The sequence below is a fragment of the Sarcophilus harrisii genome, chromosome 3 (genome assembly GCF_902635505.1).
Source record: "Sarcophilus harrisii chromosome 3, mSarHar1.11, whole genome shotgun sequence".
NCBI classification, from domain to species: Eukaryota; Metazoa; Chordata; class Mammalia; order Dasyuromorphia; family Dasyuridae; genus Sarcophilus; species Sarcophilus harrisii.
The window spans coordinates 148,119,702-148,139,041 of record NC_045428.1 but is presented as its reverse complement, the minus strand read 5'-3'; the positions used below and the strand labels follow the sequence as shown (position 1 = coordinate 148,139,041).

At 35.9% G+C, this 19,340-nt stretch overlaps 1 protein-coding gene across 2 annotated transcripts in view; it reads right to left on the bottom strand.

Annotated features, from left to right (window-relative positions):
- Positions 1–3,573, bottom strand: part of CLYBL (citrate lyase beta like) — a 347,744-nt gene extending 344,171 nt beyond the window's left edge. The window contains exon 1 of one of the 2 annotated variants that reach the window (XM_003765767.4): positions 3,058–3,573. In XM_003765767.4, coding sequence (XP_003765815.1) covers positions 3,058–3,164 — 107 coding nt within the window. In that variant the 5' untranslated portion in view covers positions 3,165–3,573. The remainder of the gene's footprint in view (positions 1–3,057) is intronic. The other variant, XM_023500508.2, reaches the window with a different exon arrangement.
- Positions 3,574–19,340: the final 15,767 nt, after the last annotated feature.

Sequence of the window (19,340 nt, the reverse complement as noted above, 5' to 3'; positions counted from 1 at the left end):
AGAAAGGATCATGAAGACCCTCCAGAGATTACAATTACTTAATACAAAATTAGGGCAATAGGTTTTTCAAGTAAAATGTCCCTGGGGAGGGACTAACTACCACTACTTATGACAATCACTGCTAAATTGGTTCTCTACAGGCCCAAAGGGCTGTCAAACTGCTTATTCTTTAACCAAGAAAAACTACTACTAGGTCTATATCCCAAAGAGATTAAAAAAAAAAAAAGACCCATACGTAAAGAAATTTTTATAGCAGCTCTTTTTGTGGTAGCAAAGAATTGGAAATTGAGGGGATGGTTCAACAGTTGGGGAATGGTTGAACAAGTTGGGATATGTGATCATGTTGAAATAATTTTGTGCTATAAGAAATGCTGAGGGGGATGAATTTAGAAAAACATAGCAAGAACTATGTGAACTTATGCAAAATGAAATGAGAAGAACTAGGATATAATTGTGCAAAATAATAGCAATCAATATAGTAATGATCAACTGTGAAAGACTTGGCTATTCTGACCAATATAATCATTCAAGACAGTTTCAAAGAACTCATGACAAAAAATGTTGTCTCTTTCAGAAACAGAACTGAAGAACTGAGTGAAAACTGGATTTTCTTGCTTTCTTTATTTTTCTTATTTTTAAAATAAATATGACTAATATGGAAATACATTTTTCATATGTATAATTGATATCATATTGCTTACCTTTTCAGTGGGAGAGAGGAAGAGAATTTGGAACTCAAAATTTAAAAAGAAAAGAATGTTGAAAATAAGCAATAAAAAATTTAAAACGTTTAGTTCCCTCTTAATCATAGCTCTGACTCATTTAAATATTGTTACCAATTCTGACTCCCATATACAATCACATATCTATAATCACACTTCTTCCCCATTAAACAATATAGGTCAATTTATGATAGTCATACCAATATACCAAAACTCAATTTCTATTTAATTGTGACACATTACACTGAATAACATCAAGACTATAAAAAGAAGTGAAAAGAAATACTATTTTCATAGAGAAAGTTTAGAAAAAAAATTTAAAAACTTTTAGTTCCCTCTTAGTCATAGCTCTGACTCATTTAAATAATGTTACCAATTCTGACTCCCATATACAACCACATATCTATAATCACACTTCTTGCCCATTAAACAATATAAGTCAATTTTATGATAGTCATACCAATATACTAAAACTCAATTTCTATTTAATTGTGACACATTACACTGAATAACATCAAGACTATAAAAAAAAAAAGTGAAAACAAATACGATTTTCATAGAGAAAGTTTAGAAAGTCAGGTCCAAAAATCCTTTGGATTTTTACCAATATGGAAAGAAATTTTTCTTTAAATCTTTTGTGCACTTCTAAGTTTGGTAACTGCTTTGAGAGATTATAACATTTCAGTCAACTCATACTTGGCCAACTTAAAGTGATGGTTTACTTCATAATATTTATTTGATTAGGATGAATTTGAATGAAACATTTCTTTCCATATGGGTTTCCAGATGAGTTGTCAATGCCTTTCCTTCTTGAAATGTCTTTGCATATGGGTCATCTTGTTGGATTTTCCCCTATATCTCTACACTAAGAAGTGTGAGATGACTGACGGCAACCTAGTGAGATACTAATGAAAGACTAAGTAGATCTTGAGAGTTGTAAGAGAGAACAGTGAAGGGGCCAGAGAGCTTGAAAGTCACTACATAGACCATTTCCAAGGAGCTCTAATTCCCGAGTATAGTGCTAAATCCGGGTATTTTGAAGTACTTGGAGATGCAAGGATAGGTGAATGAACTACTTAAATATTACCTCAGCTTGGACTTCATTAAGATTCAGCCAGGGTTGACTAAAAACCATTACATTGAATCCCCAATCCCCATATTTATGCCCACCTGCATTTTTGATTTCCTTCACAAGCTAATTGTACAATATTTCAGAGTCTGATTCTTTTTGTACAGCAAAATAACGGTTTGGTCATGTATACTTATTGTGTATCTAATTTATATTTTAATATATTTAACATCTACCGGTCATCCTGCCATCTGGGAGGTTTGGCAATTGTTAATGCTGTAAAGTTACCCATGCATATAACCTGTAAATAAAAGGCTATTAAAAAAAAAAAAAAAAAAAAAAAAGATTCAGCCAGGGAGAAAAATAGGGAAAGACAAGCATGAAATAACAAAGAATGAAATAAGCAAAACCACTAACCCCAATACCGTTTGAAGAAAACGGTATTAATTATTTTGAGCATTATAATTACTCAAATCAAAACTTCCTTTCACGTATGTGATTTCATTTATTCCCTTCACTAGTGTTAAGTACAACTCCCCCAGGCCCGAGGGGTTTCAGGAGTTACTGAGGCAAGGGGGCGCGGGACTTATTAACTCGATAATTTCTTTCCCTTTAGCTTGGAGCTAGGAAGAATCTTCCAGAGCGTGCACTTAACAGACATGGGCACTGAAAGGGCTGTCCGCACGCTCCCAGAGCACAGAGGGAGAGTAAGACTCTCAGGAGCATCTGTCTAACAAGAGTTCATCGCGTCACACAAGAATTGTGACATAATCCACCACTGTCTCTGAGGTTTCTTTTGCCTTCTGGAAGTTTGGGCTTCGGCTTCCCTATTTTTAGTCTCCTCGAAGTCACAGAATAGAGAAAGACACAAGAAGTATCTATAAACTGTAATAGTTATAATACATGTATGACATCATTGCTATATTTCTAACGCGATATTTCTAACCCTCACTCAGCCTCGGGATCTCCTCCGGTGACAGGAGGATGGGTTGTTCTGGAAGACTCCCTGCATAGGCCGGAAGAGCGCGCAGTCAGAAAGTGAAAGGCCCCCAGAGCCAGGGGGCGCCAGGCGCGGGCAGAGCCGGAGGCGGAGCCTGCCGGGCTTGGGGACACTCCGCAGGCGTTTTGGGGGGATGGGAATCCACTGCCCGGCACGCACGTTTGCGGAGAGCCAGGGTGACGCTCTTTGCAAACTACGGGAATCTTCGAGAAGTGCAGGGAGCAATGGGGAGCCCGGGCGGCTGGGGGTTGGGGGCAGAAACTCACAGATTGCGCAGGAGCCCCGCTCCGGTTCCGGCTCCGACTCCGGCTCCGGCTCTTGCAGCAGCAGCGGCGGCCGCGCGGCCGGCCTTCTGCAGCATTCTTAGCGCCATCTTCCCGTCGGACTTCAGGCTCCGGCTCCGGGCTCTCACGCCTCCCGACCTCAGACACCTTCCCCGGGCTGCAATTGCGCCCGCCCTGAGTTTCCCTGCTCGTGCCACACGCGGCGCCGCTGCCCGGGCGCCTATTGGCCCAGGGGGCGGCGCCGCGGGGCGCCCGGGCCAAGGTCGCGGGCTGGGCCTCGGCCGTGGGAGCCCGGGCTCCTCCGGCGCCTTAAATCTTTTTTGTGTCTTTTCTGGAATTTTGTCTTGTTTCACTTCAGATAAGCCCGGCCACCGTCCGACACTCGTTGCTCGGGCTCCAAGTCGAATGGAAACTTTTTCTCTGAATTTGAAACATGTAGCATCACTTTTCCCCCCTTTATTTTCATCAATTTTGCTGACTTTCCCCCTTTTCTTTTTCTTTTTATCTGTTTTAATTATACGGGGTAGTTAGTTCTCTGGGATGGAGAAATTTAGTGTAAACTAACCCGAGTTAAATAAATTTTTTATGTTTTAATTATACGGGGTAGTTAGTTCTCTGGGATGGAGAAATTTAGTGTAAACTAACCTGAGTTAAAAAATATATATAGTGTAGAATTTAAAATGTGGAATTTTAGTGCAAACTAAATTGAGGTTAAAAATAAAAAAAAAAAAAACATGAATAAAATTGTATTTTGAAAATTTTATTGGAACGGGCTTCTGGAACCGGCCTAGGTAGGTCTGTGCTGGGTCCCTGTCATCCCTGCCCAAGAATTAATAGGCAACCCTTGCATTTCATTTTAATTTTATTTTAGCCCCAGGTGGATCATGTTTCAGAAGGGTTAACTGCGGAACCCAGGAGGAGACAGAGAATTTGTAGGAATGATTCTTTCCTAGTAGATGCTCTTATGAGCGGGTGGTTTGGTTTTTAAGTTATTAAGAATGATAGCCAAAGAGACTTGAAACTCCGGGTTGCTTTTTCTCTCTCTCCATACAAAAAGCTTCTTTTCTGATTTGGGCATTTAATAATAATCCAACTTTAAAAAAAATTTAAAAAAAAAAAAAAAAAAAAAGGTTTGCCACCTCAAGTGAGCCGATTTCATTTCTTCCTTTTCTCAGATTAAATTCATCATCACATTCATTTGTGTGACTGCACTCAACTGTCCATTGCATAAAAAAGGGAAAAGGTACATAAATTTGTAATGTAATCCACTTTCACTGGCCACGTGGAGTTTACAGTCTGCTTTGGAAAATAGGATGCACATACAAATAACCAATAATAGACCACCCCCTCCCCTATGGATTCAAAATAACCTATGACAAGCACGCAGAATTTGTTAATCTAGGGAAGTCATTTAATTTTGTTGTTGCCCATAGAGTGTTGGTCTATGGGGGAGGAACTCCTGCTTTCAATTCCCGTCTCTGACATACTGACTCTGAGGGGAGTCAGTTTTTGTACACGGTTGTTTGCATATTGTCTCCTTTAGATTGTAAACTCAAGAGCGAGGACTGTCTTTTGCCAGTCTTTGTATCCCCATTACTTAGTACAATGCTTAGCACAGAATAGTGCTTATTAAATATTCCTTGACACTGACACCAGCCCACCACACTTAAGTGCTGTCAGAACTTCATTAAAATAGAATATAATTGGGAAATATTAAAAAAAATAAAAATACAATAGAATGTAGATAATATTAATATGTGGTTTTCCAAGTTAATATGAGGCCAACAGGGATCCTTATGACATAAGGCCTCATATTGACTTGGAAAACCACATATTAATATTATCTATATCCTATTGTGTTTTTATTTTTTAAAATATTTCCCAATTATATTTTATAGTGGTCTTCCTCTCTATTTGAGTTTAACATTATTGTTCTAGGCAACTCTTAAACTAATAGAGGAAGTTCTCTCCCTGTACCAATGCAATCATAGGTCTGGTCCTTAGCCTGTAAACAATTAGAACAGTAATATTTGGGACACAGGGGGGAAAGCAATTACATTCTAGAAGTGAAAAGAAGGGAGAAGAATCAGGGGAGTTTTCCTGGGGATGATGTTTAGATTAGACTTTGAGAAATGATTAAATATTCATCCAACTGTGGGGAAGTAAAGGGGAACATTACAGGCACAAGGAACAAAGCAAAAGCATGAATTGGAGAAGGGCAAGGCATTTTCTGGGGACTTAGATGAAGGAAAGGCCCACAAAACAGTTTCTGTGTGATTAATAATGAATTTAATAATCAATAATCAATTAGGCTGGCAGATAATAAATTGATGATCTCTGGCCACTCTCAATAACCAAAGATAAACCATTGGAGATCCTTGAATGATTGAATATCTTTGGAAAGAAAGGTGTCCCCAAGTGGTGAAAATCAAATCTTGTTGGTAAATAATGAGAAGGTAGACATATTAATGAAAAGTTGGGCTAAAAGTCTTCAGCTCCTGCTGAAAAAATGATTTGATCACGTACTCAGCCTCCTCCACTAACCTGAACAAAAAGAATCCTTTTCTACCCAGACAGTTCTGGTTTTCTCTTTCATGAGAAAAGAACTCATGAAAAGTTCTTTTAGGTTATCCTGAATTCCAGTGGGGAGCTGCAAGGACATATACTTACTTCCTAAGGTGGATAATTTACCTAGATTATATTCTATTTATATGGTCTCCCAATTGCATGGGGTCCTACCCAAGAATGCAGAGCAAGTACCTAAAGGAATTAGGTAATTTCATCTGTCAACTAGGCATAAAGAATGAAATTATTAATAAATTAGAGGAACATAGGATAGTTTACCTCTCAGACCTGTGGAAGGGGAAGGTTTTTATGACCAAAGCAGAACTAGAGATCATTACTGATCACAAAATAGAAAATTTCGATTATACCAAACTGAAAAGTTTTTGTACAAACAAAACTAATGCAGACAAGATTAGAAGGGAAGCAATAAACTGGGAAAAAAATTTTACAGTCAAAGGTTCTGATAAAGGCCTCATTTCCAAAATATATAGAGAATTAACTCTAATTTATAAAAATCAAGCTTCTCCAATTGAAAAATGGTCAAAGGATATGAACAGACAATTCTCAGATGAAGAAATTGAAACTATTTCTAGTCATATGAAAAGATGCTCCAAGTCATTATTAATCAGAGAAATGCAAATTAAGACAACTCTAAGATACCACTACACACCTGTCAGATTGGCTAAGATGACAGGAAAAATAATGATGATTGTTGAGGGGATGTAGGAAAACTGGGACATTGATTCATTGTTGGTGGAGTTGTGAACAATCCAACCATTTTGGAGAGTAGTTTGGAACTATGCTCAAAAGTTATCAAACTGTGCATACCCTTTGATCCAGCAGTTACTACTGGATTATATCCCAAAGAGATTATAAAGAAGGGAAAGGGACCTGTATGTGCACGAATGTTTGTGGCAGCCCTTTTGTAGTGGTCTAGAAACTGGAAACTGAATGGATGTCCATCAGTTGGAGAATGGCTGAATAAATTGTGGTATATGAAAATTATGGAATATTACTGTTCTGTAAGAAATGACCAACAGGATGATTTCAGAAAGGCCTGAGAGACTTACACGAACTGATGCTGAGTGAAATGAGCAGGACCAGGAGATCATTATATACTTCAACAACAATACTAGATGATGACTAGTCCTGATGGATCAGGCCATCCTCAGCAACAAGATCAACCAAATCATTTCTAATGGAGCAGTAATGAACTGAACTAGCTATACCCAGAAAAGAACTCTGGGAGATGACTAAAACCATTACATTGAATTCTAGTCCCTATATTTATGCACACCTGCATCTTTGATTTCCTTCACAAGCTAATTGTACAATAATTCAGTCTGATTCTTTTTGTACAGCAAAATAATGTTTTGGTCATGTATACTTATTGTGTATCTAAGTTATATTTTAATACATTTAACATCTACTGGTCATCCTGCCATCTAGGGAGGGGTGGGGGTAAGAGGTGAAAAAGTGGAACAAGAGGTTTGGCAATTGTTAATGCTGTAAAGTTACCCATGTATATATCCTGTAAATTAAAGGCTATTAAATAAAAAAAAAAAAAAAAATATTCTATTTATATGGTCTCCCAATTGCATGGGGTCCTACCCAAGAATGCAGAGCAAGTACCTAAAGGAATTAGGTAATTTCATCTGTCAACTAGGCATAAAGAATGAAATTATTAATAAATTAGAGGAACATAGGATAGTTTACCTCTCAGACCTGTGGAAGGGGAAGGTTTTTATGACCAAAGCAGAACTAGAGATCATTACTGATCACAAAATAGAAAATTTCGATTATACCAAACTGAAAAGTTTTGTACAACAAAACTAATGCAGACAAGATTAGAAGGGAAGCAATAAACTGGGAAAATATTTTTACAGTCAAAGGTTCTGATAAAGGCCTCATTTCCAAAATATATAGAGAATTAACTCTAATTTATAAAAAATCAAGCCATTCTCCAATTGAAAAATGGTCAAAGGATATGAACAGACAATTCTCAGATGAAGAAATTGAAACTATTTCTAGTCATATGAAAAGATGCTCCAAGTCATTATTAATCAGAGAAATGCAAATTAAGACAACTCTAAGATACCACTACACACCTGTCAGATTGGCTAAGATGACAGGAAAAAATAATGATGATTGTTGGAGGGGATGTAGGAAAACTGGGACATTGATTCATTGTTGGTGGAGTTGTGAACGAATCCAACCATTTTGGAGAGTAGTTTGGAACTATGCTCAAAAAGTTATCAAACTGTGCATACCCTTTGATCCAGCAGTTACTACTGGGATTATATCCCAAAGAGATTATAAAGAAGGGAAAGGGACCTGTATGTGCACGAATGTTTGTGGCAGCCCTTTTGTAGTGGCTAGAAACTGGAAACTGAATGGATGTCCATCAGTTGGAGAATGGCTGAATAAATTGTGGTATATGAAAATTATGGAATATTACTGTTCTGTAAGAAATGACCAACAGGATGATTTCAGAAAGGCCTGGAGAGACTTACACGAACTGATGCTAAGTGAAATGAGCAGGACCAGGAGGTCATTATATACTTCAACAACAATACTAGATGATGACCAGTCCTGATGGATCAGGCCATCCTCAGCAACGAGATCAACCAAATCATTTCTAATGGAGCAGTAATGAACTGAACTAGCTATACCCAGAAAAAGAACTCTGGGAGATGACTAAAAACCATTACATTGAATTCCCAGTCCCTATATTTATGCACACCTGCATCTTTGATTTCCTTCACAAGCTAATTGTACAATAATTCAGAGTCTGATTCTTTTTGTACAGCAAAATAATGTTTTGGTCATGTATACTTATTGTGTATCTAAGTTATATTTTAATATATTTAACATCTACTGGTCATCCTGCCATTTAGGGATGGGGGGGGTAAGAGGTGAAAAATTGGAACAAGAGGTTTGGCAATTGTTAATGCTGTAAAGTTACCCATGTATATATCCTGTAAATTAAAGGCTATTAAATAAAAAAAAAAATAAAAAAAAAATTTCATCTGTCAACAATGTCCTTTGGATTTGTACATACTGATGTTCAGGAACTGGTCCCTGAATAAGGAAAGAAAGAGAAAAACCTTAATCCTAATTTAGTAATTTTATTAATATAATAGGAAATAATAATTTCTCTCAGGATGATGAGTTCCCCATTTTGCTATTCAAATTGTTAACATATCATTCTTGTTAAAATTTGATCATACCAGATTGTAGAGGTTTCCTAAATGCCAAGCAAAGAAGTTTGATATGGTACAGCAGAAAGACAAAGATTTGGAGCCAGAAGGCAAAGTTTTGAATCTCAGTTCTACCAGGAGTATCAGTTTGGCACAGTAGGAAAAGAACAAGATATGAAACTCTAAGTAGGGTCAAAAGAGTCAAACGTTACTAAAATGACTAAACAATATAAAGCCTCAACTCCATTGCTGTTGTTCTTCAGTTGGTCTGATCCTGTTACTTTATTGGCGGTAAAGATATTGGAGTGGTTTGCCACTTCCTTCTCATACTTGTTTTACAGATAAGGAAACTGAGGCAAAAAGGGTTAAGTGACTTGTCCATCATCACCCACCTTGTGTTTATGATTCTATGGACCCACTTGTGTGACAATGAGCAAAACTTTGGGTTTCTGCTTCTTCATCTGTAAAATAAAGAGATCCTCACGATCTAAGTCTGTAAACTGTGATCATAGTTCTTTTTAAAAAATAGTATTTTATATGTATAGAAGAATTGCGCATGTTTAACATATATTGGATGACTTGCCATCTAGAGGAGAGGTAGGGGAAAGGATGGGGAAAAAATTGGAACACAAGGTTTTACAAGGGTGAATGTTGAAAATTATCCATGCATGTTTTGAAAATCAAAAGCTTTAATAAAAATAGCATTTCATTTTTCAAATATATGCAAAAATGTTTTTCAATATTCACCTTTGCAAAACCTTGTGTTCCAAATTTTTCTCCCTCCTTGGAAGGTGTTTGAATCTAGGAAGAGAGTTTAGTGTTGGAGACATAGACCTGTGAGAGATCTATATGCAGATAGTACTTTAAAGTACTAAAGTAAATGATACCAAGAGAAATTGTATTGAAAAAGAAAAGGGCTAAAGGATAGAATCTTGGGAACATGGAATTAGGGAAAGAATGAAGAATTTGTAAAGAAGAGAAGAGAACCATTATAAAAATAGGAAGAGAATTAAGCAAAGAGAGTTTATCCAGAAGGGAAGAAGGGCCAATGGTTGCTTAGACGATGCCAAGAAAGATGAGGACTGAGAAAAGTTATCCTCAAAATGACAGTGAGCAGAGAAGTAGAACAACCTAGTTTTCTTAAAACACTCCAACAAAGTTTTTTAAAAAGAAGAAATCACGTAGATAGAAGTATAGTATTTTCACCGTTTTTCTTTTCCTTTCTTCTTTCTTTCCTTTCTCTCAACAATTGAGGTATGGGAAATACAAGCTGTAGTATGTAAAAGTGATGAAATGTTATTATGAAATATGTTAACATATGATGAAATGTTAAATTATATACTATAATAATGTTAAATTCTATGAGAAATGACAAGTAAAATGTTTTCTGAATGAAATTATTAATAAATTAGAGGAACACAGGATAGTTTACCTCTCAGACCTGTGGAAGGGGAAGGTCTTTATGACCAAAGAAGAACTAGAGATCATTACTGATCACAAAATAGAAAATTTCGATTATACCAAACTGAAAAGTTTTTGTACAAACAAAACAAATGCAGACAAGATTAGAAGGGAAGCAATAAACTGGGAAAATATTTTTACAGTCAAAGGTTCTGATAAAGGCCTCATTTCCAAAATATATAGAGAATTAACTCTAATTTATAAAAAAATCAAGCCATTCTCCAATTGAAAATGGTCAAAGGATATGAACAGACAATTCTCAGATGAAGAAATTGAAACTATTTCTAGTCATATGAAAAGATGCTCCAAGTCATTATTAATCAGAGAAATGCAAATTAAGACAACTCTAAGATACCACTACACACCTGTCAGATTGGCTAAGATGACAGGAAAAAATAATGATGATTGTTGAGGGATGCGGAAAACTGGGACATTGATGCATTGTTGGTGGAGTTGTGAACGAATCCAACCATTTTGGAGAAGTAGTTTGGAACTATGCTCAAAAGTTATCAAACTGTGCATACCCTTTGATCCAGCAGTGTTACTACTGGGATTATATCCCAAAGAGATTATAAAGAAGGAAAGGGACCTGTATGTGCACAAATGTTTGTGGCAGCCCTTTTTGTAGTGGCTAAAAACTGGAAACTGAATGGATGTCCATCAGTTGGAGAATGGCTGAATAAATTGTGGTATATGAATATTATGGAATATTACTGTTCTGTAAGAAATGACCAGCAGGATGATTTCAGAAAGGCCTGGAGAGACTTACACGAACTGATGCTGAGTGAAATGAGCAGGACCAGGAGATCATTATATACTTCAACAACAATACTAGATGATGACCAGTTCTGATGGACCAGGCCATCCTCAGCAATGAAATCAACCAAATCATTTCCAATGGAGCAGTAATGAACTGAACCAGCTATGCCCAGAAAAAGAACTCTGGGAGATGACTAAAAAGCATTACATTGAATTCTCAATCCCTATATTTATGCACACATGCATTTTTGATTTCCTTCACAAGCTAATTGTACAATATTTCAGAGTCTGATTCTTTTTGTACAGCAAAATAACATTTTGGTCATGTATACTTATTGTGTATCTAATTTATATTTTAATGTATTTAACATCTTCTGGTCATCCTGCCATCTAGGGGAGGGGTGGGGGGTAAGAGGTGAAAAATTGGAACAAGAGGTTTGGCAATTGTTAATGCTGTAAAGTTACCCATGCATATATCCTGTAAATAAAAGTCTATTAAATAAAAAAAAAATGTTTTCTGAAAAACCTGGGAAGTCTTATTTGAACTTAAGCAAAGTGAAATAAGTAGTACCAAGAAAACATTGTACACAGTGACAGCAATATTATAAAGATGATCAACTATGAAAGACTTAACTACTCTGTTCAATCTAAGGACAACATTATCCATCTCATAAGAGAAAACTGATGACTTTTGAGTGCAGATTGAAGCATACTTTTTTCACTCTTTCTTGAATTTTTTTGTGTTTTCTTTTGCAACATGGCTACTATGGAAATATGTCTTACATGACTTCACATATATGATTGATATCATCTTGCTTGCTTTCTCAAGGGGTAGTATAAGGAATAAAGAAAATTTGAAGCTCAAGGTTTTTTTTTTTTAAAGGAGATATTAAGAATTTGAAAATTAAAATTGGGAAACATTTAACAAAATAAATAAAAATGTATTTCAAAAAGAAACCTAAAGTGAAACTACAGTAAGGGCTTTTGCCAGACCAGGTTCACCTAGAAAGATCCAGATAAATGTGGACAGTAGAGAAAGGATACAGCCACAAAATCCTGACCTGGCATCTCAGAGTAGTTTTCCATCACCAGGGTCATAGGTGAACTGAGGAACCCTGTAGCCTGAAGCTATATGAGATATGGGAATCTTGATCAAGACTCTGGAATCTGCAGCTGTGTTTCTTTGACCTCAAATGCCTCTGAAGCCTGTGAGACTAAGGAGGATGATATTCAAAGTGCAACCTGAATCAGATTCTCAAGCAGCTTGTCCCTGCCAATGATCTCTAAAACAGTGAGCTATCAGAAGATGCTCCTGAGATCCTTAAAAGCACAAAGTGATCATTCCCAAGCCCGCTCTCCCCCATAATAGACCAGATGAAAAGATGCTTTATTATTCCTTCCAGAAGTGCACAGAGGTTGACTCCAATATAAAGTCCTAATTCAGGAAGTAAGGCTGAAAAAATGAATAAACACAAGCAAATCTTTGGGAACCTCTGAGAAAGTAAAAGATGAAATCACAAGGGGATTGAATGCAGCTAAAAAAGTATAGAAAGGTCATTGACCTTGAATCTTAACAAGTAATACAGATTTTCAGAGGGCTATGGAATTGAAATTCATTCTTTCAAATACTGTACAATATTTAGTACTGATATTCTTGACACAGTTTAAATTCATTTCCAGATAAGTAAACAGTGATACATTTATTTTAATTCTCACTTATGGATGAATGATCATAGACTAGTACTGTCTTTCTGAATTTGAGTCAGGGACTTATTTGAGTTAAATTTTTTCAGGAAATGGAAAAATAAATACTTGTCCTCACTAAACTTAGTAATCTTTAGCACATGGATTCCACAGTCACGCTTTTGACACATTAGCACACTTTAAAGAGCCATTGGAGAAATATGTCTAGTTCTACAGCACCGACTTTCCTGTAACTATTTAAAAATTAAACAACTTTCTTGAAGGCTTATGATTTTTTTGGGCAAGTTACTAATGAATGACTATATTATTCATCTATTATAAATATTCACTGTTAATATTACAAGCTACTTGTTGTAGCTCTTAAACCCTTCCATATTTACCTGTTCAAAGTCTAAAATTGTCTTTTATGGGTAACCCCTGAGTTCATATTTGCAAAGATGGAAAAGGGTGGCCTATAATATTTATTGACTATGAAATTCAAAGCAGGGATCCCAAACCTGAGGCTAGGGCAGTATGAGGGCTATTGGCAGATACCCAAAGCATGTCATCATTGCTCTTTGATGCTTTACTCAGAGAATAATTATCATTTTGGAAAAAGTCCACTTATTCCTATTATTTTAATGTCTTTTAAAAATATAAATAGGTTTTGTGTCCTCTTTGTGCATAATAGAGGGTACCAGGCCTGGAGTCAGGAAAATTCATCTTCCTGAGTTCAAATCTGGCCTCAGTTACTAGCTATGTGGCCCTGAGCAAGTCACTTAACCCTTGTCTGCCTCAGTTTCCTCATCTGTAAAATGAACTGGAAAAGGAAATGGCAAACCACTTTAATATCTTTGCCAAGGAAATCTCAAATGGAGTCATGAAGAATTGAATATGAATAAAATGACTGAATAACAACAAAGGCTCATCCAGAGTCAGAGCGTTGAGGTTGTCAAATCCTTTTGAAATCTCTTTGGTCAGAGAATTATAGTTTTCAAATCCCCTTGTTCAAAGAACTGTGTTTTTTCAAGTTTTCTCCAAGTAACTTAATCAGAGTACTGACAACTTCCAGCCCCTCTGAGGATTCCTTATTATAGATCTGTTGGTTCCTGACACTATGGAATCTTCACAACCCTCTCTTCTTCAGGCCCATCTCTATTTAGAGCAATTGCAAGTCTATTTCTTTGTGTTCTTGCTGAGTCCCCTGGTGAAAGTCCTCTCTCAACACTCATTATCTCTATCTTTAAAGGTTTAATCCTAGGATAAATGAATATACTTAATTTTTTTCCTTAGGATTTCTTGATCATTAGTCAAACTAATGCCATTTTTAGATATTTTCTGAAATATAAATGGGAGGAGTATTTCATTATATATAATGGTCTGTGAGGGGAAGAATTTTTGTTTTTCTGTGACAGAAATCTCTTCTGGGATATAAAGGGCTTGTTTCCATTGGTTGGATGCTTCACAACTCATTTTTCCCCAATCTTGGAAATCTGAGAACTTGACTATATGACACCACCCACTGTGTTGTTACACATTCCCTCTGCAAACACAGAGTTCACAAAACTCAAAGACAATGTATTTTTAGGTTAAAAAAAGTATTAGAACTCTTATCAAAGTTCATGGAAAAATATCAACATCTGTCAATAAACAGTCATTCCTCAGAGACCTCTGTGGTCTCAGTCATTTACTTAGTAAGCATCCTAGCAAACCTTAAACTTCAGCATATGGCACCTGCTAAATCCTCTTCATGACTTCTAGGACTTGGTGTCTTTCCCTTTCTCTGTAAGAGATCTTACAATAACCCATCTCAAGGAGGCAGTATTAGTATCATCACTACTTTACAGATAAAATGGCATGGGGCTCAAAGAGTTAAACTTCAAAATGAAGTGACAGAGAACCAAACATGACTAAATAACAACAATCACATATTTGAGGTGTATTTAAATATGAAACAGTATTTTTGTCTCGGAGTCCTGACAACCTAAGTTCAAGTACATGTTCTGAGACATACCATTGCTATAATTCTGAGCAATAATTCAGAGCCACCAATCAACTCCCTAAAATAATAAATTATAGAACAGTTGCCAATTTGCACTGGCAAAGGGAACTCCCTCATGTGGAACATACCACATCACAGATCAAAAATTATGTCTTTCACTTTCTTCTTAACCTCTCCAAAACATGAAACATAGTATGGTACTCTGCTCAAGGTAGTTACTTATTCTCTCCTCTTTCCTTCTAATCTCTGATGAAAAGGTGGCTTTTCCCCCCAACGCCAGCCCCTTAGACCAGCACATATACTCCTTGATCCTATCTGCTCATGTCGCCAATAGATTATTCTTATTATCATATCCCCCTCTCTGTAAGCTTTCTTGTTGTCTCCAAAAGCATCTACTTTAAAAAGTCCTAAATAGTCCCTCCAAATCCCTCAAGCTATGATTCTATGTCATTTCTTGCTCAGCCAAACTTCCAGAAAAAAACATTTGTTGCCCCTCTTCCTCTCCCCTAATTCAGTCAACTCTACATTACAGCTTCTGACCTCATTATTCAACTGAAACTATTCTCTCTAAAATCAAAACTCTTTTAATTGCCAACTCTGATAGCTATTTCTCAGTCCTCCTCGTTCTTGACCTTTTTGTAGCATTTAATACTGCTAACCAACCTAGCCTCCTGGATCATATCTCCTCTCTAGGTTTTTGTGATATATTTCATTTTGCCATCTTTTCTCTACCCTCTCTTTAGTCTTTCACATAGTGTCTCAACAGCTTCCCATTGATTTAATTGTCATTTCTATGTAGATGACTTCCAAATTTATATATCCAGCCATAGTCTCTTTTCAGAACTTAGGTCCCACATCATCAACTGCCTGTTGATTTCATAGATATCTCAAACTTAGTGATGTAGAGTGTGTGCAGTGAAGACTCACTCCAGTAAACTGTTTTAGCAGACTAGCTAAATCAAGTTGAGGGAAACCAAAAGGTCTCCAACCCTATGGCAGAGAATTCTGAGCTCATATTGATCTGATCAACCACAGCTGGACACGCTGTAATTTGACTCTGACATAATGATGTCATTTTGATTCTCTTTGAGAATGAGGGACAACAACAACCATTTCAAACTCAACATGACCAAAAGAGAATTCATTATTATTTTCAAAAATCTCATTCCTCTTCCACTTCCTCACTCCTTTCCTATAGAGGGCACAATGGATAAAACTTGAATAGAATCAGGAAAATTTGAGTTCAAATCCTGTCTTAAATACCTACTAGTTATGTGAAACTGGGCAAGACATTTTAATTCTCTCAACCTCAATTTCATCATTTGTAAAAGAAGGATAATTAAAGCATCTGCCTCCTGGGGCTATTGTAGAGAAAAAATGAGATAATATATAAAGTAGTTTGCAAATCTTAAAATGCTATGTAGATGCTATTATTATTATTATCCTCAACTCCTCACCATTACTCATATTATATATCCAATCAGTTTCCAAATCTTGTTCTTTAGAACATTTGTTACATCTACTTCCTTTTTTCCCCTCACATCACTTACACTAGTACCAAAACTTATACTAACTTGTGTTCCTGCTTTGTGTTTTTCTTCTATCTAAGCCAAATTGCCAAGTGATTTTCCTAAGGTGCAAGTGAGACTATATCACTTCCCTTTTCAATCAATTCCAATGAATCCCTAATAGCTCTAGAATAAAATATAAACTTATCTTTTTTGTATTTAAAACCTTTCTTAGTTCAGTTCCAACCTTTCTAGCCTTATAATAGCATCCCAAAGCCTCCAACATTATTTATCTTTATGAGCCTAATTGGATATTCAAATTGGCCTTCTTATTGTTCCTCACATACAACACCACATACCTTGACTTTATTTCTTTGCACTGGTTTTCTTTTATACCTAGAAGCCATTCCCTTCTCACCTCCATTTCTTAGAATTCCTTTATATCTCAGCTCAAGCACTATTTCATACATGAATCTTTTGCTGATTCACTTAACTACTGCAATCTTTCTTCTTAAAATTACCTTGTATATAGTTTACAAATACGAGTAGCTATATGGCTTAGCAGCTAGAGTGCTGGAAGACATGAATTTGAATACAGCCTTACACTTACTATGTGACCCTGGGCAAGTCATTTACCCTTGTTTGCCTTAATTTCCTCATCTGTAAAATGAGTTGGAAAAAAGAAATAATAAACCACTATTGTATCTCTACCAAAGAAACCCCAAACAGGGTCATGAAAAGTCAGACATAATTAAAAGTGACTGAACAACATTTTTCATATTTATCTATGAAAAAAATATATAGTTTGTGTGCATGTATATAATATGTATATGATATATGTGCATCCATGCTGTCTTTCCCAGCAAGATTGTAAACACCTGATGTGTGAGCAACTTTTTCACTTGTATTCATATCTCCATCACCTGACACTTGATAGACTCTTAATAAATCTTTATTTGATTGAATACAGTTGACTTGTGGGGATTTCTTAGCATCTTTTATGAACTGGGTAGTTGGTAACACAATGGAACTATATGATACAGACTAATTAAAATCTCTTAGATACTAGGTTATTATATTTAATGTACCAGACAGATTGTTAATAAACCTTGTCACTGACAGATTCTGATTCCTGTACCTGAGATGTTCTGAGAATTATTAGGATACTGGTGAATCATTGAGAATCTTGGCAGTCTCTTTCAAAGAAAATTGAAATCTATTATTAGAATTTGTTTATTGGTGAAAAGTAATACAAATAGACTACTGGCTTAGAGGCATATATATTCTGTGAGCTTTTTGAGAGAGCAAATAAATATTATAAAAGATTTGTTTATTTTTTAGCATCCTACAGGAGTCAAACTTTTCTGTTTAGGTCATTGAATTCTAATTATGTGAACATTTGGGACTTTTAAAGTTCTCTTTATTTAATGTCTAATTCATAAATGTTATGACCAACCCCCACTCACCCTCACCCAATTCATTAACATCCCAGATACATGCCAGAGTAGACAACTGTATAAAGGGGGGGAAGCAATAAAATGACAATCTGGAAGTTTAGGTTTTGTTCAAATTCTATTACTAGTTTAATTAATTGTGTTGCACTAGTCAAGTCAAGGGATGCAGAGAAATATAGTGGAAAGTCTACCACATTTGGAATCAGGAAACTTGGGTTTGAATATTAGCTCTTCCTCTTATTTTTGGTTGGTTCTGGACAAATCCATTAACTTCTTTGGGCCTCTGTTTCCTTGCATGTAAAAGGAGGGGGTCTAGATTAGATGATCTCTTCCAGATCTAAAATTATACAATAATTATTGTTTTATAAGAAATAACAAGTAGGCTGATTTCAGAAAAGCCTGGAAAGACTTATATGTACTGATGGTAAATGAAGTGTGCAGAACCAAGAGAACATTGTAAATAGTAACAACCAGATTATGTGATGAACTGTGATGGACTTGGCTCTTTTCAATAATGAGGTAATTTAAGGCAATTCCAATAGATTTTTGATGAAAAGTGCCATCTGTATCCAGAGAGATAACTAAGGAGACTAAATGTGCATCAAAGCATAATATTTTCACCTTTTTGATGTTGTTTGCTTGTCTTTTTTCTCTTTCTTGTGTTTTTTCTTTTGATTTGATTTTTCTTGCATAGCATAATGAATATGGAAATATGTTTAGAAGAATTGCACATGTTTAACCTATATTGGATTGCTTGCTGTTGGGGAGGGGGAGAGGGAGAAAAATCTGGAACACAAGGTTTTGCAAAATTGAATGTTGAAAACCATTTTGATATGTATTTGGAAAATCAGAATTAAATTATTTTAGAAAATAAAATTGTACAATAGATAACAAGCTATTATTTACATATCACTGTATCCTTGGACCTTTTTAGCTTGGTCTAGTAGAAGGAACATAGAATTTGAAGTCCAAAAATCTAGGTTATAATCCTAGCTCTGCTATTTATTGTCTAAATGACATACTTAAGAGAATTGCAGTATCTCCGAGTTGGAAGTCCAGCCTGAATGGCATCCCTTTATAACAACTCTGACAAGTGGTCATCTAGCTGCACTTGAATTTCCAAATTCTCCATCATTAGGGAATTCAAGCACAGATTAAAACTCCAAGCTTGTTGTTCAGTCATTTTTTCCAGTTACATCCTGCTCTTCATCATCCTATTTGGGTTTTCTTGGTAAATGCATTGGAGAAGTTTGCCATTTTCTTCTCCAGCTCATTTTACAGATAAGCAAACTGAGGCAAACAGGGTTAAGTGACTTGCACAGGGTCACACCTCTACTAAGTATCTGAAACCAGATTAAAGTCAGGAAAATGAATCTTCCTGACTCTAGGCCCAGCACTTTATCTATTGTGCCATCTCCCTAAAAGTTACATATCCCCATTTCCTTCAGAACTCGGAATATACATCTCTTCATTTGAAAATAGGCTTGTTAGAGTCAAGTCTTTTCTAGATCTATTATAGTAATAAATTCTATGCTTATGGAAATAAGCATAATGATTCCTGCTTTCTTTCCTTTAATCTGAAATTAAATTCTTAAAGTTTTAGTAAAAATTAATAAATATCAATTTAATAAAT